Source organism: Carcharodon carcharias, chromosome 2 (assembly GCF_017639515.1).
Source record: "Carcharodon carcharias isolate sCarCar2 chromosome 2, sCarCar2.pri, whole genome shotgun sequence".
Taxonomy (NCBI): domain Eukaryota; kingdom Metazoa; phylum Chordata; class Chondrichthyes; order Lamniformes; family Lamnidae; genus Carcharodon; species Carcharodon carcharias.
This window is the reverse complement of record NC_054468.1, coordinates 88397208-88420366: the sequence shown is the minus strand read 5'-3', so window position 1 is coordinate 88420366 and position 23159 is coordinate 88397208. Positions and strand designations below refer to the sequence as shown.

The 23159-nt window shown below is 42.9% G+C and overlaps 1 protein-coding gene across 1 annotated transcript in view; it reads right to left on the bottom strand.

Moving 5' to 3' along the window:
- crocc2 (ciliary rootlet coiled-coil, rootletin family member 2) overlaps positions 1-23159 on the bottom strand; it is a 300592-nt gene that overhangs the window by 92808 nt on the left and 184625 nt on the right. The window contains exons 29-31 of the mRNA XM_041205725.1: positions 22838-22958; positions 10461-10624; positions 7409-7849 (exon numbers count right to left, since the gene is read on the bottom strand). Coding sequence (XP_041061659.1) covers positions 7409-7849; positions 10461-10624; positions 22838-22958 — 726 coding nt within the window. The remainder of the gene's footprint in view (positions 1-7408; positions 7850-10460; positions 10625-22837; positions 22959-23159) is intronic.

The window sequence follows — 23159 nt, the reverse complement described above, 5'->3', positions numbered from 1 at the left end:
TTGGATCATCAAGCACAACTTCAAAAACACCTTGCACTGCAAAAGAGACCTTCCTGAGTTGCCCTGAGCCAAGGGCTTCTATTGCTGTGCTGTGATCTGCTTTGCTACTGTGGTGAGGCCTCCTTTGCCATGGCAAGACCTTCTTGCAAACCCTGCTAAATATAACACATGGGTGGAAATGTTGGTGGCTGGTTTCCTGTGCATAACTCAGCAATGGTGAGAGTTAAGAAGACAGACTATTTGTCTGAAAGGTCTGCTTTCCAAACCAAGGCTCCCCGCATCTTCCCACTCACGCTTCTGATGCTGCTCTCTATTAAACAAACACTATTAGGGCTATTACAACACTTGGCATGCTGGCCCTTTGCCAGGACAAACACGTAAAAAGCTCTCTCCTTGTCTGAACAGAGATAACAGCACCAGAGGAGTCATCCTCAGCTTTGCACAATGTCACAGACACCACACGGTCAGATTGCTCCTGATGCTGTTGTTTATCCTCACTTTAAGAGGCTTTCAATATCGTTATTGCTGCAGTCCCTCCTCAACCTTTTTTCTCTATCCACTTTGGAATATTTCCTCTTGTAGGCTAAGGCATTAAAGCCGAGTCTCTTTGACAGTTCCTATCTGACAATCATCTGTTCATGAATAGGTTGGGCACGAACATGTGCAGGACTCTCAATTATTTCACTACTTGACTGTATCTGATTGAATCTCACATTTATTCCTGAGTTTACAGGTTAAGGCTGAAAATAAAGATTAACTCTGCCTGATGAGACTTTTTCAACTTTTGGTTCAAATGCAGAATTATACTGGGTTGGGGAATTGTTACAACAGATCACCGTGCATGTTGTTCAATAGGGTGTGAAACAAAAAATATTTGAGAGAGACAAACTGAAGGATCAGCGATGGAGGGACAGAAACAGTGAAAGATCGGAGGTGAAGGGAGAGACACATTGGAGGAGCGAATATGGAGGGAGAGACAGACAGAAAAATCAGAGAGAGGAGGGGAAGATCGAAGGATCAGAAATGGAGGTACAGGCACAATGAAAGATCAGAGATAGAGGAATAGCTCACTGAAGATTGGCAGGTGGAGGGATAAGTGAAATGAATTTACTTGCAAACCTGGCTTATTATAGAGAAGGATTTTAAGTCAAGAATTATCATTACAAAGACTGTACATTAGGTGAGCCCACCACATTGCAATATCCACAAGCACTCAGCATGCAATGTTCAGATGCAGTGTATATTGAGGGACTTTCCACAAAGTTAGTTTTTTTCATGCACAACACGTTCACTGAAGGTTGTACAGGGTCATAATGGTAATTGGATGCAGCTGGTGATATCGTGCTTCTTTTTCCCACTCCTTGTCTTTTGGGTCTTCCCTCAACTTGGAGCACTGAATTTGGCTGCCAGCCATTTCAAAATACCCAAGAAGAATTGGATTTTCTTTGGTGTTGGCACAGAGGCACAATTAGTACCAGGAGCCTGGAAACAAAGATGTTTCTAGAAAGAGTTTTTGTCCGTCCAATTGAGCATTACTGACAGGATCCACATGGGTAGCTGCCAAACAGGAATTAGTTGGTCAACTGATGAACAAGACTGGTTTTTACTGTGTTGTAACCATTCTATGATTCCATTGCACTGTGTGATTTTCCATGTGAAAATTAATGTGCTCTTCTCGCCCCGAGGTCTTGTGTCATCTTACAGCTCAGAAGGTTGCATGATTTAATGGAGGCAGTTGGAGTCAAGGATAATGCAACCTGATTTTCCCTGATATTTGTGGTAAGGGACTGAGTATAGTTCGGAAGTTTACCCAGTATTATAGTCAAGATCCAGAGGTCAAAGCACGGAGATTGGTGGTTAAGAACCTATATCTAACGCACTCTGTGGGTCAGCTTAATGGTATATCAAACACCGCTGATGGTTTAGGTTCAATTCTCATTTTACTTTTAAAGATGTAGAATGGGAATAATCTGCTAGGATGGGACAAATGTGAGGTTGCTGCTCTGGAAGTGGCTGGGAGAATGCAATTTTTCAGAGATCATTACAGTAATACACATTGCTCCTGATTTTTATTTCCATTGAAGTCAGCAGAAATAGTAACTGGGAGAGATGTAAACTGGGCTGCTAATTTACTGTCGCTGTTTTACAAAAGTAAAGTACAAAGTTAAAATCGATCCTCTATGTAAGATTGTTGCTAGAATTTATTCAGATTCACCTGTTCTGCCCACACTAGTGCTGCAATGAATTCAGATAATGTTTTAGTTAGAGCCTAGCTGCCAGGTATAACAACACAGAAGGAAAGATAGGGACTTTGCCTTTAGAGAAAGCAAACTTCAGCTCCACGGCAAAATTTTCATGGCCGCAGTTGCTCGAGTGAAAACAGGCAAGTATGACCTACTGAGATGGACATCTACTTGCCTGGATGAGTGCAGCTCCCACAACACTCAAGAAGCTTGACACTGTCCAGGACAAAGTAGCCCACTTGATTGGCACCATATCCTCAGACATTCACTCCCTCCACCGCTGACACACAGTAGCAGTAGAGTGTACCATCTACAAGATGCACTGCAGCAATTCAGCAAGGCTCCTTCGACAGCACCTTCCAAACCCACGACCGCTACCATCTAAAAGGACAAGGACAGCAGGTAGATGGGAACACCACCATCTGGAAGTTCCCCTCCAAGTCACTCACCATCCTGCCTTGAAAATATATCACCGTTCCTTCACTGTCGCTGGGTCAAAATCCCAGAATTCCCTCCCTAACAATACTGTGGATGTACCTATACCACATAGACTGCAGCAGTTCAAGAAGGCAGCTCATCAACACCTTGTCAAGGGCAATTAAGGATTGGCAATAATTACCGGCCCAGCCAGCAAAGCCCACATCCCACAAATGAGTAAAAAAAGGGTTCGGGGAAACTGACTTTTCAGAACACAAGCCACTCTCCTCTCATCCCGATGTAATCTGAAGCACATTTTATGGTCATTACTGGACGAGGTGGAGGACATTAACACTTTGAGTGTTGCTTTTCCATGTGTCAAAATGCATTTTGTATAGGGCACAGTACTGAAAAGGGAATCAAGGCATTACCCACCCTACTTAATGAGTGGCTCAATATATGATTAGATAGTGTGGGGTTGGAAATACATGTGTCCCAGACTACTAGTTGGGGTGGTGAGGTGGGGGACTGCATATTGTGATTCACTTCTTTGAAGGACATAATGAGCCAGTTGAGTATTTGCAATAATCTGGAAACTTAATGGTCATTTTGGTCCTGCAGCTATGCCACAAGTCACTAGAAGCAGAACTTGTATTTATATATATCACGTTTCCTCGTCAGAAGGCGTCTCAAAGCTTTTTAAAAACATTTTTCACGTAAAGTAATTGGCACTGGCAATGCCTGCATTTTTATTACCCATCCCTAATTGCCCTTGAGAAGGTTGTGGTGAGCCACATTCGTGAACCGCTGCAGTCCATGTGGTGTAGGTACACGCACAGTGCTGTTAGGGATGGAGTTCCAGGATTTTGATCCAGCGACATCGAAGGAATTGCGATATAGTTCCAAGTCAGGATAGTATCAGTTGGAAGGGAACTTGCAGGTAGTGATGTTCCCAATAGTCTGCTGCACTTGCCCTTCCCAGTGGCAGAGGTTGTGGGTTTGGAAAGTGCTGTCGAAGGAGTTTTGATGACTTGCTGTAGTGCATCTTAAAGATGGTACATACTGCCGCCATTGTGCACCAGTGGTAGGAGTGAATGTTTCAGGTGGTAGATGGATGTCGATCAAGTGGGTACTTTGTCCTGGATGGTGTTGAGCTTCTGGAGTGTTATTGGAGTTGTACTCATCCAGGCAAGTGGAGAGTACTCCTTCACATTCCTGACTTGTGCCTCATAGATTTTGGACAGGCTACAGGGTGACTGGAAGATTAAATACATAATAGGTATATTGAAGACAGCACAGTACCATTACAATGGCATCAATATAAGTTGGTTTTGGATGTGTATTAACCAATATGGCAGTATTGCTCAGGAGTTGGATACTGATTGGACTCCTTCGCCAGCACCTTTCAAACCAGCAACCTCTACCACCTGGAAGAACAAGAGCAGCAGACTCAATGGAACATCAATTCCTCTTCAGATAACTCACTATCCTGATATGGAACTATATCACCATTCCTTCACTGTTATTGGTCAAAATTCTGGAACTCGCTACCTAACGGCACTATGGGTGTACCTATACCATATGGATTGTAGCAGTTCAAGAAGATGGCTCACCACCAGCTGCTCAATGGCAGTTTGGGATGGGCATCAAATGCTGCCATGCCAGTGATGGTCAAATTCCAAGAAAGAATTTAAAAAAACACTCTAAACTTGTGGACCCCTTCTCACACAAATTAGGCTTTCCACTGAATAAAATTTAACTGCAGTTTTGGGTGAAGATGATTTTAAAGAGCTAGCTTGGATCTCTCGGGTCCTTTAAAAACTTAAAATCAAGTATTTTTATTGTTCTGAGAAAGTATTTATTATCAGTTGGGAAAGAGGAGGCAGGGGCAGTGTAACTCCAATCTTGTTAGTTGCACTCTGTACTTTATTGCCATTAGTCTCAAACTATTACTGCACCATAAAACAAGGTCAATTAAATTAAATTAAATTGAAGTCAAAAGGCCAACTGACAACCAATCAGAACACTGTTCATATAAACAATATCACCTTGATTCCTGAATCATACTTCTCAGCAGGATAATGTATGGAGTATGAGAAGATGATGAGCCCAATTTACAAAGTCCGTGGTCAGTATTGTGAACTATAGCCCTTCTACTTGATCAATGGAAAAGCCCTGTACATTATCCAATGGTTTTCAAAGGTAACCAAGCATCTCCAACAGTTACGTCTGGCCTGATGTTGTCCATGGATCATGGTGACCGCAGCCCATAGCCTGTCATCCTGATGAGGACACTGCATACCCCATAACTTTACATCTCATTTTGAATGATTGTCCTGAGGAAGAATCTTGAGCTCAAAATGTGGATTGACTGAATTCTGTTTCTCCACAGATGCTGTCTGATCTGCTGAGTAGTTTTCTGCTTTTATTTTTCACTTGCCAGCACCTGCATTTTTTTTACCCATTGTCAGTCAGATACTTTTCCAACACCAACTGTTATTGCTGTTATTCCAACTGATCACTAGTCTGTGTGAAGAAATATTTTCCGATCACCAGTATTACTTATGGATTGAACCTGCATTTTTTGGTTCAGTGCTCAAAACCTATAAGAACATAAGAAAGAGGGGCAGGAGTAGACCACATGGCACATTGAGCCTGCTCTGCCATTCAATAAAATCATGGCTGATTTTGGCCAGGCTTCAACTCCATTTTCATACCTGTTCACTATATCTCAATTCCCTGAGAGGCCAAAAATCTGTGTATCCCAGCCTTAAATATATTCAACAATGGAGCATCCACAATCCACTGTGGTAGAGAATTCCCAAGATTCACAGCCCTTTGAGTGAAGAAATTTTCCTCACCTCAGTCCTAAATGATCAGCCCCTTATCCTGAGACTGTGCACCCATGTTTTAGATTCCCTTACCAACAGACACAATGGGCAGAGTTTTGCCCCTGGTGGGCATGCGGGACCCACCGGCTCGGCGGCGGGCGGACAACCGACCCCCGCCACCAAAACGGGGCCCGTCGCCATTTTGAGTGGGCGGACCAATTAAGGCCCACCCAGCGGCATCCCCGACAGGAATGTCCTTCCTTTGCGAGGGGGGGGGGAGGGAATCCCCAGCTGTCAAAGTGCGCTCTTTCACGCATGCGTGCGAAAGAGCACACTGCTCCCTGAGACAAAATGCTGTCTCAGGGAGATTACTGACAGCCCAAAAAACTTTAAAAATAGAAAAATTTAAAAAACTATTAACATGTCCCCCTCATGTGACAATGTCACAAGAGATAGGACATGTTAATAAATATCACACAAAATGTATTAAAGTTTTTAAAAACAGACATGAAACCTCATTACGCCAGTGGATGAGGTTTCATGTATTATCAGAAGCCCGCTGGGGCTCCTGGCCTTCCCACCAGCCTTAAGGTTGGATGGGCAGGTCTTTAATTATCTTAATTACTCTGTCAATAGCCTCAATTTGCCATTGACAGGTCAGCGGGTGGGCAGCTGATTTTACTGTCCGCCCACCTACCTAAATGATGACGTCGGGGGTTCCTCCTGCGTCATTTTTCCATTGGCGAGCAGGCCCCGCTCCCAAATCGTCGATGGGAAAATTCAGGCCAATCGCTCAGTGTCCACCCTATCAAGCTCCTTTAGAATTTTGTAGATTTCAATGAGATCACTTCTCATTCTTCTAAAATCCAGAGAATATAAGTCCAATTTACTCAGCCTCTCATCATAGGACAAACTCCTCATCCCAGGGACTAATTTAATGAACCTCTGCAGTACTGTCTCCAATGAAAGTATATCGTTTCTTAAATGTAGGGACCAAAATTGCACAAAGTACTCCAGGTGCAGCCTCGCTCTGTACAACTGTGGCAAGACTTCTTTATTCTTGTGCTCCAATTCCCTTGGAATAAAGGCCAAAATGCCATTTGCCTTCCCAATTGCTTGCTGCACCTACATGCTAACTTTCTGCATTCCATCACAGGCACATCCCAGTCTCTTTAAACATTAACACTTACAAGTTTGTCACTTTAAAAAAAAATTCTGCTAGTTTATTCTTACAACCAAAGTGAATAACTTCACTCTTCCCTATATTATACCCCATCTGCCACCTTTTTGATACTTGGCCGACAACAACAACTTTCATTTTTCTAGCACCCTTAACCGGTAAAATCTCCCAAGGAGCTTCACATCAGCCTTATCAGACAATATTTGACACCAAGCCACATAAAGAGATGTCAGAAAACAGATCAAAAGCATGGTTAAAGGGGTAAATGTCCTAAAGGAGCAGAGGGAGGTGGAGAGCTTTAGTGAGGGAGTTCCACAGTTTAAAATGTAGGCACTGCTATCAATGGTGGACTGATACAGGTTGGGCATTTCTAGGAGGCCAGAATTGGAAGAATGCAGAGTTCTTGGAGAGGTGTAGAACTGGAGGTAGCTACAGAGGTAGGGAGGGAAAAATCATTGAGGGATTTGACTGAAGGACAATAATTTTAAAATTGAGGTATTACTGGACTGGGAGCCAATGCAGGTCAGCGTGCAGAGGGTAGATGAATGAACGGGACATGATGCAAGTCAGAATATGAGCAGCAAGAGTTTTGGATGAAGTTTGGGGGTGCAACAAATGGTAGGCCAACCAGGAGAGCATTGGAATAACCATGTCTAGAGATAACTAAAGCATAGAATTTCTATATGTTCAGAGTAAATATGAACATATTCTGAACTGAAGAATGGACAAGCCTTTACCTGAAGTACCCGTCGGTCCTGTTCACTGGATGTTAGAGCTTTCTGAAGCTGAGAAATCCGATCCTGTAGCACTGCAGCGCCAGCGCTCGTGTCCGAGAGAGTCAGCGACAGACTCTGCACCTTGTCCTTCAAGTGGCTCTCACCCTCCTCTGTCTTGGCAAGGGTCATTGACAGCCGGTCAAGGGTAAGCTGGAGAGAGGTGGCCTTCGTCTCACTGTCAGCCACTTGCCGCTGAAGAATCTCAATTCGATCCTGAAGGACTTGGACTTCTGTCTCGCGATCGTTCAGTGTCAGCTGCACTCGCTGCAGCTCCCCCTCTAGGGAGCGCCGTAATAGCTCCAACTTGGTGATACGGTTCTCAGATGCTTCCAGTGTGTCTTTCAGCTTGTGCTTGTCAGCCTCCAGCTTTGTCTCATTTGCCCTCATCTTATTGATCTTCTCCTGCATTTGATAAATGTTAGAGATAAACCTCACACTTACAATCTCTTGGAGGTGAAAAATATACCTTAAGTTTGCAGTCTTCATGTCAATCCCCAGCACTATTATCACCATCATTTTGTACGTTGTCATGAAGCTATGCTCCTTAACTTTGAAAATTTGATTATCAAACTTTGAACTGACTGGAACTTTTGCAATTTGAAATGATGCAGAATAAACTACCTAAAAATGCAAGGCTGCCTTCCAAGGTGAAGGTGAAAAACAAACAAATCACCTTTAGAGGCGTATGAAGAGAGAGACATTTCCAGTAATTCCAAGACCCATCAAAACTTGTCACGTTCTAAAAATAAGACATTAAAATGCATAGTGCTGGATATTGAAACAATGGCTGCCACAGACAGACACACCTAAAGCCCCTTGGAAGTACACAATGGGTGAAGTATAACAGGCCAGACTGCAGCCACTAAAGAGAGATTGTAAGACAGTTTTCAGCAGAGGAAACAGGCTGAAAACTGAGCTCTCTCTCTCTCTCTGGGAACAAGTGTGTTACCTGTTTTGGAAGGCAATGTTATTAGAAATCTACCAGAGAACCAAGATCTCGTAATAATTGCAACATCTTCTACATCTGGCCACATCCACAAAACCAATTCAAATTGGTCACAATGTTTAAGAATCTATACCTCAAGGGCTAGCAAAGGACACTTAACTGTGTATTCTTTTAACTGTTTTTATTGGACTCTAACTTCCTTTATTTCTGATACCTGTGTGCGTGATTTCACATTTTTATTATTTTCTTCTCAGGTTTAGTAGTTAATAAATTTGCACTTTCTTTGACTGGCTTCTATTGCTCACAGCTCAAATAGTTAAATACATTCAGATTTGGAAAAAAAGCATAGCCTCTTTAAAAAGAAACTTAACACAACTTTATTGTGACCAACTCCGAGGAGGCTGAACAGAGGGGAGCCAATTCATTCCTTCTCACCTGGCCTTAACAACGTAACAGGCATCTTCTCTCCCATTGTTGGTCATTTTCCTTTCTTCTCTCCTAAAAACAGTGATTATGGGCTCTTGTTTCTTTTTTGGTTTCCTTGTACCAATCAATAATTTTGAGCCAAGAGAGTAGGGAGGTAACTGAGTTTTCAGCCTTTACAAATGCCTCTACTTGAATAAGAGTAACCCAGAATCAGTATCCTGCTGGAAAATAGCAGGATCGTATTTGGGATTTAGATGGGGAGATGGTGGAGCAGTGGGAATATCATGAGTAACCCAGGTCCAGGTCAATAACCTGGGCTGCATGGGTTCAAATCTCACCACGACAGCTGGTGGAAATTAAGTTAAATTCATTTAAAAAAACAAAATCTGGAATTGAAAGCTAGTCTCAGTAATGGTGACCATTAAACTATCATCAATAAAATCCCACCTGGTTTACTAATGTCCTTTAGGGAAGGAAATCTGCCATTCTTATCTGGTCTGGCCTACATGTGACTCCAGATCTACAGCAATGTCGTTGACTCTTAACTGCCCTCTGAAATAGCCTAGCAAGCCACTCAGTTCAAAGGCAGTTAGGGATGGGCAACAAATGCTGGCCTTGCCAGTAATGCCCACATCCCATGAAAATAACTTAAATAAAAACTTAGTGATATGGCCAATGTTGAAATGTGAGCTACCATGGTAATGAGCAGGTGCCTGATCACACTGTCATATACTGCAGAGCTGCAGCAATTGGAATAACAGCTCAATTTACAAGCTGACCCAGCAAACTATCAAAAGCTTATCATCAGATTTAAAAAAAACTTGTGGTGGATGAGGGCAATGAGTTCATCTCATACAAATGATCAGTCTTAGTATACAAAAACAAAGGGGTAGACTTCAAAGTAATTGAGGATACTGTGAGTGCTGAACGTGGGAAATTTATTTCCTGGGGGCCGACCAACCAACAGGAAATTTTGGTACTTAATTTGGTCCACTTCCCTATATTTTGACAATTACCATAATTCTTAGTGTAAACTTTTGTTTTATTTTTTGTTAAATTTAACTCACTTAACCACTCCAACCCCGTCTCCATTTTGTTTTCAAACCATGCATTTGCAGCTGGGTACCACACTCTTCGCCTCAGAAAAGTGTTTGAAAGCAGTGCAGGGGAAAACAAACCTTCATGTAAGACAACAACTGGCATGGCTTGTAAACCTCCACTGTCAAAATAATAACAATTTAAAAGCTGCATTTTAGCACTATTTGTTATATATAACCTATTTCAAGCACAAATACTAAATAAACAGAGCAGTTGCTGCAATGCTTAGAAATCATCAAGTCACATTAAGTTTGAGGGTGGCCAACAATGGGGGAAAGCAAAGATTGGACTGGTTCCAACAACCTTCAATCCTGTCATCTAACTATTTGGATTGGTTCTGACAATTTCCAGCGCCACTTCCTAAATATTTTATTGGTCATTACTGACCACCTTTGATGATAGCGGAAAAAAACATTGACTTTTCTTTGTGAAACATTGACATTGGTATGAATTCTGATCACTCAAATTAATACAGAGAGAGTTATCATCTACATTGGGCAGCGGCCACCAATTCTGCCCAACCTTCCCTTCAGGAGCTATTACCTGATGTGCTCGCTTCTCTCCCTCAGATGACTGCAGACTCCGTTCCAATGTGGCCACCTGTTCAGCCAGGGCCTTCCTTTCTCTTTCTCCGCACCTTATTGTCTCTTCTTGCAGCATGAGCGTCGCTTGAACCTTGTTCAGCCGCCCATCTAATCCACGCTTCCCTTTAAAACAAAACACTGATACTAGAAATCTGTACATTAAGGTCCAATGTGCTAGAATGCAGGTCTTATTTTATCCAACGGTGCTTTCACAGAGGCCTGTGAGGCTTGTTATTGTATTACGTAATCTTCCAGTGAAGAGGTTAAGTGCTGGGGTGGGGGGGGCTTAACATGTTTTGCACTCAGAGCCAACATCAAACACTGCGAGGTCAGATATATCTTAGAATAGTTGAAGAGTACTGGTCTAGGCACTGTTCTGTAATATGTTGCTCCAATTGCCCCAGGTCATGTACAGCAAGGATCAGGTGCAGAGTAAAGATTTAACTGCTCCAGCTGCATTAAGTCTGAACCTTACAAGAACATCTCCTAGTGCATCTGTGTGACATTTGCATTCCCACACAAACCATTCTGTTAGCTTTGTGCTAATTTAGTGCTGATCAGTTACTGACGACATTTTTTCATTTGGATCCAATATTCACTGTCTGCAGACTTCTGTAAGCTCAGCCTACATAGGGCCTCATTGTCACTGGAGAATTTTACCCCTTTATTCTGAGGTTTATCTGAACTCAGGTCCCAGATGTAAAAGGAAAATATGCTGACCAGGTATTTTGCCCAGAGTTAAGGGCAAAATACTGCGGATGATGGAAATCTGAAACAAAAACAAAAATTGCTGGAAAAACTCAGCAGGTCTGAGAGCAACTGTGGAGAAAAGTACAGAGTTAACATTTCAAGTCCAGATGACTGTTCTTCAGAACTAAAGAAAAGTAGAAATGTGGCGAAATATCCACTGCTTAAGGGGGGTGGGACAGGTGAAGCTGGATAGAAGGCCAGCGATAGGTGGAGACAAAGGAGAGATTGCGAAAGATGTCATAAACAAAAGGTCAAAGGGTTACTAATAGTGGTAGTACTGGCTAAAGGAGGTGCTAATGCTAACATTAAGAATGGAAAGCAGAATGTGATAATAGCAGGACCAGGGTAAGCTCTCAAGAAAGTAACAGGTGGCCCTAGTTGGGGTGGGGTGGGGGAGGGGGTGGTGGTGGGAAAAAAGATCGAAAAGGCTAAAAGCTGGGGATAAAACAATGAATAAAAATGGAAATAAATTTAAAAAATAATAATGAAAATAAGTTGGAAAAATAAATAAATAAATAAAAATGAATATAGAAAAAATGGGGGGGGGATCAAAAAGGGGTGGGAATGGAAGAGAGAGTTCATGGTCTGAAGTTGTTGAACTCAATGTTAAGTCCGAAAGGCTGTAAAATGCCTAATCGGAAGATGAGGTGCTGCTCTTCCAGTGGAGTAGTGACGGGACGACATGACCACTTCCATCAATTTGTTTGAAGCTTTGCTCTTCTCAGCCTTGCAGGACTTTGGTTCAAAATTATGTTCAACTGCAAAACTAAAGCAATTAGACACTCAGTTCTTCAAGGGAACTTTTAAAAACTATTGGGAACTTTAAAGGGTCAACTTTAAGAGCAGACCAATGGATACCACGGAGTAAAATAAGAGAGAAACTGTGAGATACTGTGCACAGTTTTTGTTCTCCATGTTTAAGGAAGGATATAGTCACGTTGTAGGCAGTACAGTGAAGGAGAATCCTGGATTGTTTCCAGATTGTGTGATAACAAGATCACAGGCACACAGGTTGAAACAAGAAAAATAAGGACAGGCAGTTCAAAAGCAGGAGAAGGTATTTGAATCCAATCAGCAGGCACTGTGTTTGATAACATTGTTCAGAAAGAGACAGGAGAGGACTATTCAGCTGAAGTGTTGAACTCAAGGCAGTTAATTAAGTTGCAGCAGGAGAATTTGCAATTAAAAGTTATATCCAAAAGCCTATTCAGAAACAGAAGCAAAATGTATTCCCGAATGTTTTTACCTTAAAGGTGATATTTTAATGTGGAAATGGAGGCTGGATCATGTTTCAGCAAATGAAAACTGGAGGGAGGTATATCAGGTTGTTATCCCATTAGGGTATAGAAATGAGATTCTAAGGATTGCTCATGAAATTCCAATGGGGGACATTTAGGAATTATTAAGACACAGGCAAAAGTATAGTAACATTTTTATTGGCCCAGATTGCATAGGGCTGTAGTCAAATTCTGTAGAACATGTTACACATGTCAGGTGATAGGGAAACCACAAGCAGTGATTAATCCAGCACCTTTAATCCCAATACTTGCATTTTAAGAACCTTTTACTAGGGTCATGATTGATTGTGTAGGACCCCTCCCTAAGACGAAACATGGAAATCAGTACTTACTGACAATAATGGATGTGTCTACCAGATTTCCTGATGGAATACCTTTAAGAAATATTACCTCTAAGAAGATTGTAGAAGAGTTAACTAAATTTTTGACAAGATATGGTTTACCTAAGGAAATACAATCAGATCAGGGTTCAAATTTTATGTCACTGCTGTTTAAGGAAGTAAAGAACAGTTTGGAGATAAAACAGTTTAAATCAACAGCTCATCATCAGGAGTCATGAGGAGCTTTGGGAAAGTGGCATCAAACTTTAAAAAACTATGATGGGAGCGTACTGTCAGGATTATCCACAGGATTGGGATAGGGGAGTTCCATTCTTGTTATTTGTTATTCGAGACAGTCCTAATGCATCGACTGATTCTAGTCCTTTTGAACTAGTTTACGGTCATGAGGTAAGGGGACCACTGAAATTGATTTATGAGAAATTGGAGGGACAAAATCCAGAAACTACTCTCCTGGATTATGTATCAAACTTCAGAGAAAGATTAGACAGAGCATGTGAGTTGGTTAGAGAACATTTAACGATATCACAGCCAAGTGATGAAAGTGAAGGCAGATAAGAAGGCTACCATTTGCAGTTTTGTTTCTGGAAAGAAAGTGCTAGTTCTGTTACCAGTACTGAGTGACTAATTAAAGGCAAGATTTAGTGGGCCTTACAGGATTGAAAGTAAATTGAGTTAAGTAAATGATTTAATAAATACTCCTGATAGAAGAAAGAAGCAGAGGTTGTGTCCTGTAAATATGCTTAAAAAGTACTTTGACAAGGAGGAAGAACAAAAAGACATACCAGTGGTGGTAGATAATGAGAAAGAGGTAGAAATGCAGGAATCTGAAAATGATTATCCTCAAAACAAATTGGATCATGAGGGGGTACTTGAAAACCTAAATGTAATATTAAGTGACCATCCAGATAGGTGTCAAAGTGATTTGGAAAACCTATTGCAGTCACACAAATCTATTTGTGGAAATAAGCTGGGGAGGACAGATTTAGCTATACACAATGTCTCTGTAGCAGTTTTATCTTCAATAAGACAACATCCTTATAGATTAAATCTGTCAAAGTTATCACAAATACAGAAAGAATTGTTTTCATGCTTCAAAATTATATAATTGAGTCTAGTTGCAGTAACTGGAGTTCACATATTGTACTGGTACCGAAACTGTGTGAAACACAAAGACTGTGTGAAAGGTGAATGTGGTGACAAAAGCAGATTCACATCCTGTATCACGGGTGGAGGATTGTATTGAGAAAGTAGGACAATCAAAATTTATCACAAAGATTGACTTGCTAAAAGGGTATTGGCAAGTACTGTTATCGGAGAGAGCAAAGGAGATGGACTATATCAGTTTAAAGTCATGCCATTTGGTATGAAGAATGCACTCGCGACATTTCAAAGACTGACAAACAAAGTAATTGCAGGTCTAATCAATTGTGCTGTTTATATTGATATTGACTTAATAGTTTTCAGTCAGACGTGGGATAAGCATTTACAGCATCTGGAAGAATTTTTTACTCAATTACAAGAAACTAATTTGGTGATGAATTTGGCCAAATGTGAATTTGCAAAAGCGCAAGTTACATATCTAGGCCATACCATTGGACGTGGCAAGGTGGCTCAGAGAGATGTGAAAGGCAAGGCTATTATGGGTTTCCCAGTGCCTACAACAAAATGAGAAGTTTTGAGATTTCTGTGCACGAGTGGGTTTTATTGGGAATTTGTACCAAATTTTAGCAGTGTGGTTGCTCCATTGGCTGAACTATTAAAAAAGAGTTTGAAGATTCAGTGGGCACTGGATTGTCAGAAGGCTTTTGATAGTTTGAAAACTATTAACTATGACACCAGTTTTGGCAGTACCCAATTACACCAAGCAATTTAAGTTGGCCATTGATGCAAGTGACATAGGCATTGGGGCCGTACTGTTACAAGATGACGACATTGGAATTGAAAAACTGATAGGGTATTTTCACTAAAGTTGAATGCGCAAAAGAGAAGGTATGCAATGATTGAAAAGAAGACGTTGGGTTTGGTGTTAGCATTGCAACTTTTTGACGTCTATGTGGCAAACACTTCATCAGAAACAGCTGTTTATCCAGACCACAATCCTTTAAAGCTTCTGGACAAATTTCAAGACAAAAGTGCAAGGCTATTCAGATGGAGTTTATGACTGCAACCACTTAATCTACAGATAGTACATGTTGCAGGACGAGAGAATCTGTTTGCAGATGCGCTATCAAGAGTTTGAAGCTTAAAGAGAAAATTGAACATTTTAAAATCTGGACACTGAACTGGAATAATTTCTGCTGATACCGTGGATTTTTATATACATTGTTATGTTAATGTATGCATCTGATGGTGTAATAGTGTATTAAGTATAGGAGATAGTGCAAGATGGGTTGTTAAAAATGAAGCCATCTTTTAAAATTACGTTCGCCCATTTTTTGATAAGGAAGGGGAGGTCATGAAGAGATATTAATGTCTATAATGTTATTGGAAACAAATTTTTAGAACAGAATTTAGTGGTGTCTGTGTCTATGTGTGTGTATGTCCGTCTGTCTTAATTGGATTAAAGCCAGCTGATCTAGAGGCTTTGACATATAGAAAGAAGTAGGTTTGAAATGGTAATTGGATAAACATGGGGAAGTTTAGAAATGTAGGTGTCAAGGGGATAATTTGCATTTTATAAATAAACCTTTCAAAAGAATGGGTAAAATCTTGCACCTAGCCAGAAGAATGTGTTTACTTTTTTCAGCTTACTAATAAAATTGGTGAAATGAAAGGATGTTATTGTTAGAAGAGGTAAAGTTAAATGCCTATTTATACAGTCGTTAATTTACATTCAAAGAGAAAACAAATGTATAAAGGAGAGAGGAGATTTTGTGTAAGATAGAAGCATTTTAAGATCCAAAAAGTGTGAGAAGCCTCAAGCTGTTGTCTGCAAGGACCCAGAGTTGAAAGAAACTCATTTTGAATGCTACTGTCCAGGGTGTGCTCTGCCAGGTGTCTCTTTAAATCTATGAGATTTACTGCAGCGTTAACTGGAGTGTAACTGAGGGTCAGATTAATTAGGGGATTGTTGTAGTTACTATAGTAGTAATTTTGTAGATGTATGCTTGTGTTTACAATCTTTCTTATATTAATAAATGTTTCATTTAGTTTTATAAAAAACCTCCTGAGACTCAGTGGTCTTGTTACCACTGAATTCAAAGCCTGCACCCTGAAACATACAAATTGCAAAAATGGATTTTGACAGTTGCTTCAAGTTTCTCTCTGGGATTTGAACAGCTCAGCCTTTACCATTGGCTGTGTCATAACAGTATGCCCCATGTGGTGGTTTATCTCGAAGGTGTCCGAGTAATAGGACTGACTGATAATGAACACCTGGCCAACTTGGAAGGGGTTTTGAAGTGTTTCTCACAAGCCAGAGTAGGCTTACAAAGGGAAAAATGTATCTTCCAAGCAAAGGAAGTGATTTACCTGGGTCATAGGGTTGACTCGCAGGGCCTTCACCCACTAGGAGACAAGGTGAGAGCTAATCATGAGGTGCCAGCTCTGAAAAATGCCACAGAACTCAAGTCCTTCTTGGGAATGGTTAACTACTATGGTCATTTTCTCCCAAGTTTGTAAACAGTACTGACTCCATTATACGGGTTACTCAAGAAAAAACACAGGTGAACTTGGCAAGATCCACAACAACAGACTTTTACTGCAGTAAAGCAGTTGGTACATTTCAACCCAAAGAAAGAATTGATTTTAATATGCGATGCATCCCCTTACGGAGTAGGGGCAGTACTCTCCCACCCGATGGTGGATGGATCCGAACGGCCCATTGTTTACGTCTCAAGGACGAAGTTACTCACAAATAGAGAAAGGAGGTTTATCTATTCTATTTGGCATTAAGAAATTCCACCAATACATCCATGGTTGCCACATCACCATGATATCCGATCATAAGCTTGCTTTGGGAAGATAAAACAATACCGGAATGGAATGAAACTGGACGGACCACCCAGCATTGACCTAGGCACCAGAAACAACAACGGCAATCGTAGCCCTGTCGATCCTGCAAAGCCCTTCTTACTAACATCTGGGGGCGAGTGCCAAAATTGGGAGAGTTGTCTCACAGACTAGCCAAGCAACAGACTGACATAGTCATCCTCAAGGAATCATACCTTACAGATAGTGTCCCAGACTCCACCATTACCATCCCTGGGTATGTTCTGTCCCACCGGCAGGACAGACCCAGCAGAGGTAGCGGCACAGTGGTGTACAGTCGGGAGGGACTGCCCTGGGAGTCCTCAACAAAGACTCCGGACCCCATAAAGTCTCATGGCATCGGGTCAAACATGGGCAAGGAAATTGCTGATTACCACATACTGCCCTCTCTCAGCTGATGAATCAGTGCTCCTCCATGTTGAACATCACTTGGAGGAAGCACTGAGGGTGGCAAGGGTGCAGAATGTTCTCTGGGTGGGGGCTTCAAATCCATCACCAACAGTGGCTCGGTAGCACCACTACTGACCTGACTGAGCTGGCTGAGTCCTAAATGACATAGCTGCTAGACTGGGTCTGCGGCAGGTGGTGAGGCAACCAACAAGAGGGAAAAATGTGCTTGACCTCATCCTCACCAACCTGCCTGCAGCAGATGTATCTGTCCAAGGCAGTATCGGTAGGAGTGACCAACGCAGTCCTTGTGGAGACGAAGCCCCATCTTCACATTGAGGATGCCCTCCATCGTGTTGTGTGACATTATCACCATGCTAAATGGGATAGATTTCGAACAGATCTAGCAACTCAAGACTGGGTATCCATGACGTGCTGTGGGCCATCAGCAGCAGCAGAACTGTACTTGAACACAATCTGCAACCTCATGGCCTGGCATATCCCCCACTCTACCATTACCATCAAGTCAGGGGATCAACCCTGATTCAATGAAGAGTGCAGGAGGGCATGCCAGGAGCAGCACCAAGCATACCTAAAAAATGAGGTGTCAACTTGGTGAAGCTATAGCACAGGACTACTTGTGTGCCAAACAGCATAGGCAGCAAGTGACAGACAGATCTAAGCGATCCCACAACCAATGGATCAGATCTAAGCTCTGCAGTCCTGCCACAACCAGTCGTGAATGGTGGTGGACAATTAAGCAACTCAGTGGAGGAGGAGTCTCCACAGATATTCCCATCCTCAATGATGGAGAAGCCCAGCAAAGCAGTGCAAAAGATAAGGCTGAAGGATTCGCAACAATCTTTGGCCAGAAGTGCTGAGTGGATGATCCATCTCGATCTCCTCCGGAGGTCCCCAACATCACAGATGCCAGTCTTCAGCCAATTTGATTCACTCAAGAAATGGCTGAAGGTATTGGATACTGCAAAGGCTATGGGCCCTGACAACATTCCAACAATAGTACTGAAGACTTGTGCTCCAGAACTTGCCACGCCCCTAGCCAAGCTGTTCCAGTGCAAGGAAAACACTGGCATCTACCCGGCTATGTTGAAAATTGTCCAGGTGTGTCCTGTACACCAAAAGCAGGACAAATCCAACTCAGCCAATTACCGCCCCTTCATCTACTCTCCATCATCAGTAAAGTAATGGAAGGGGTCATCAATAGTGCTATCAAGTGGCATGTGGAAGAATAAAATACATCTATACTTGTGAGAGAAATAAACTTAAAATACATGTATAATGAAATTACTGTAGAATGTCCCCAAACAGTCACACAGCCAGCACATAAATTAGCAAATCAAAGGGCCAGTGCTATCTTTCCAGACTAAGGGGCTCTGGATGTCAGATACGGTGGCAAAATCTAAGAGAAAAAACTATTGTGCGCACATTGCCCAGGATATGTAACCATTAACACTATCTATTTGCTGAACCATTGACATTGTCCTGTCTACTTGCTAAACCATTGACATTGTCCTGTCTAATCGTTAAATCATTAACACTGATTGCTATCCTTTGAAGCCATTTGAAACTATAGTAATTGCCCAAGTTTCTGTCACGAACCTTTTGCTATATCTATGTGTGTAAAGAAGTGTTAGTCAGAGTGTCAGCTAGCTCCACTGTAAACTGCTGGGCTCTCCGTGATATCACGATTTTAATAAAAGGCTTCCGAGACAAACCTCCTGGGTCTGAGTGTTCACTCCGATTTCCGCGACACGGCACTTGCTTAGCAATAACCTGCTCATTGATGCTCAGTTTGGGTTCCGCCAGGGCCACTCAGCTCCTGCCCTTGTTATAGCCTTGGTTCAAACATGGACAAAAGAGCTGAGCTCCCGAGCTGAGGTGAGAGTGACTGCCCCTGACATCAAGGCAGCATTTGACCGAATGTGGCAACAAAGAGCCCTAGCAAAACTGGAGTCAATGGGAATCGGGGGAGAAACTCTCTGCTGGTTGGAGTCATACCTAGCACAAAGGAAGGTGGTTGTTGGAGATCAGTCATCTTAGCTCCAGGACATCACTGCAGGAGCTCCTCAGGGTAGTGTCCCAGGCCCAACCATATTCAGCTGCTTCATCAATGACCTTCCTTCCATCATAAAGCCAGAAGTGGGGATGTTCGCTGATGATTGCACAATGTTCAGCCCCATTCACAACTCCTCAGATACTGAAACAGTCCCATGTTCAAATGCAGCAAGACCTGAACAATATCTTGGCTTGGGCTAATAAATGGCAAGTAACATTCACGCCACACAAGTGTCAGGCAATGACCATCTCCAGCAAGAGAGAATCTAACCATCGCCCCTTGATGTTTAATGGCATTACCATCACTTAATCTCCCACTATCAACATCCTGGAGGTTACCATTGACCAGAAACTGAACTGGACTAGCCATATAAATACTGTGGCTACAAAAGCAGGTCAGAGGCTAGGAATTGTATGACAAGTAACTTGCTTCCTGACTCCCCAAAGCCTATCCACCATCTATAAGGCACAAGTCAGGGGTGGGATGGAATACTCCCCACTTGCCTGGGTGAGTGCAGCTCCTGCAACACTGAAGAAACTGGACACCATCCAGGACAAAACAGTCCGCTTGATTGGCACCATATCTACAAACCTTCACTCTCTCCACCACTAATGCACAGTAGCAGCAGTGTGTACCATCTACAAGATGTGCTGCAGGAATTCACCAAGGCTCCTTAGACAGCACCTTCCAAACCCACGACCACTACCACCTAGCAGGATAAGGGCAGCAGATAGATGGGAACACTACCATCTGGAATTTCCCCTCCAAGCCACTTACTATCTTCACTTGTAAATATATCACCATTCCTTTACTGTCGCTGGATCAAAATCCTGGAACTCCCTTCCTAATAGCACTGTGGGTGTACCTATACTACATGGACTGCAGCAGTTCAAGAAGGCAGCTCACCACCACCTTCTCAAGGGCAACTAGGGTTGAGCAATAAATGCTGGCCCAGCCAGCAAAGCCCATATCACGTGAATGAATTTAAAAAAAACCCAATTGCCCCAGCACACATCCAAGGTGGGCACTGATTTTAGTTGCTTACGAATATACTTTTATCCACTGGCTGGGAAGCCAAATTGCCAATGCTGATGCACTGAGCCGATTAACTCTAAAAGACAGCAATGTGAGCCTCCCCATTCTTCAAGAACCTGTCATGTCATAAAACTTTCTGGATTCGTCACCAGTGAATGCCAAACAGATCAGAGAATGGACAAACTGCGGTCCAGTTTTGTCTCACATCAGGGAACAAGTCTTGCAGGGATAGTCTAACGAGCCAAAGTTGGACGAAATGAAGTCCTATTTTAACAGGAGAATCAAGCTCACCTGCCAGGATGGTAGCTTACTGTGGGGAATGAGAGTCATTGTGCCTCCGAGAGGAAGACACCATTATTGAAAGAATTCCATCGCACTCACCCTAGCATTTCTAGAATGAAAATGTTGGCATGCAGCTACTTATGATGGCCAGGGCTGGACACTGAAATCAAAAATGTGGTCAAGAGCTGCATGCAATGCCAACGGGTGCAGAAATTGCCTCCTTATGCTCCACTGCATCCCTGGGAATGGCCTTAAAGGCCATGGGTCCGCCTCCACGTTGACTACATGGGGCCTTTTTTGGTCACAATGTTCCTCTTACTTATCGGCTCTCATTCCAAATAGATGGGTATATACGAGGTGAGATCACCCACATCTGCCGCCACCATAGACAGATTATGTCAGAGTTTTACCAGGAATAATAGTGTCTGATAATGAAACGGCATTCACCAATGGGGAATTCCAAAGATTTACAACTCTCAGTGGCATAACATATGTCAAGACCTCGCCATACCACCCTGCATCCAATGGGTTGGCCGAGAGAGCAGTCCAGACCTTCAAGACCTGAATGAAAAAACTGGATGGAGACTCTAAATCAACTAAATTATCACGTTTCCTGCTCAGCTACAGGACTACGCCACACACGACCACCAGTATTGCCCACACAGTGTTATTAATGGAGAGATGCCTCAGGACATGTTTGAGTCTCATAAGACTGAATTTTCCCCCCGTTGGAGGGGAGGTTGATAGGCTGGCACGTGTGAGCTTACTTCCGATCGGAGGCGTGGCGCCATTTTACATGGGCAGGCCAATTAAGGTCCGCCCAGCATGACATCTGCAGGGAAGCGCTATGCGCTCCCTGTGCAGGCTGGAGGGGGCGGGGGGGAGCTTGGGGGTGGAATTCCCTAGGCTGAGGGTGCACTCTTTCACATATGCGCACGAATGAGTGCACTCATTTCCCCAAGGCTAAGTGCTGCCTCAGGGGGATCGGCTCTAAATGTGAAAAAGCTCAAAATAGAAAAATAAAATTTCCCTGACATGTCCCCTCATGTGACAATGTCACATGAGTTGGGACATGTTCATTATTTCCAAAAAAACTTATTAAAATTTTAAAAACCCTACATGAAACCTCATCCAGCCGGTGGATGAGGTTTCATGTTTTTTCTAGTTCCCGCCGGGGCTCCTGGCCTGCTCGCCAACCTTAAGGTTGGACGGGTAGGTCCACTAATTACTTTGCTCTGTCAATGGCCTCAATTGTCAGCGAGCGGACTCCACCCCCGCTCGTCGATGGTAAAATCCAGCCCATAAGGACAAACTTAGCAGGGAGAGTAGAAAGAAGTCAAGAGGCCCAGAAAAGTGAACACGATTACCCTAAGCCGTGAAAAAAACTTCAAGGTAGGAGAAGCAGTTATTGCAAATAACTTTGGAGATGGGCCCAAATGGCTATCAGATGAAGCCAGTGCAGTGACAGGATGCCTGTCCTACCATAAATCAGTTGATAGTTGGATAATCAGGAGACATGTAGATCACCTCAGGAAACAGGAGAAAGATCCTCAAGAAAGGTGCACCAAACACTCCCGTTGGAGTCTACACCACAGGTAGAAGGAGTTCCTCTTGTTTGGAAGTACCTGCAGAACCCATTGAGCCTGAGAGTATCGAACAGGCAAACTTGCAGGTTCCTGCTGGGGAGCCTAGTGGACCCTGAGAGGGAGGCCTCAAATGAACCATCTGAACTACGACGGTCAACACGTTTGAGAAAGCCTCCTGGGAGACTGAATTTGTAAATAGTTTATTTATGTAAATAGTTAATTTATTGTAAATTGCACCTTCAAGTAAAGGGGGAGGGATGTGGTAATCTGAGGTGCAATACACCTTTAAGAAAATGTGAGCAGATTTACCATGTGACTGTATGCCCCAATCGCTGTGTAGGGCAGGCTACCATGTTAATGTTAGTCTAGAGTAGGGTCTGTTTAGAGAAGCACACATCATGTTAGTGCTCTGTTGTTTGTGTAAATAAATAGCATGTGCTTCATTTCATATTGGTCTCAGCATCTGCAATATGTTGTTATCGAGTCACCCGTTGACAGATAAGCGTGCAATCGGTTCGCGAGCAAAGTGACCCTGCAGTTGAACATACCATTAGCGTTCCCATCTATGGTTCACCCATCTCTTGACTGACCTTCCTCTGCCTCAGTGAAGGACTTCTGGAACTGCTGAAGGCGTGCATTCGCCCGGTCCCGGTCTATTTCCATCTCTGCAAGCTGCCGTGCCAGGTTTCCCAGCTGAATGTGAGCCTCATCCTAAGGTGCAAAGCAAATGACTAGCTCTTAAAACCTCCACTTGACTGGATGTGTTCCTGGCATGGGGCATGCAGAGCCTGACTGTGCACGCTGGCACAAGGTAGGCAGAACAACAACAAACCCCCAGGTTTCATCACTCAACAGGCACTGTGCCAAGCCAGGGGCCAAGTATCAGCGAAATATTATACAAGGGAGTATGTC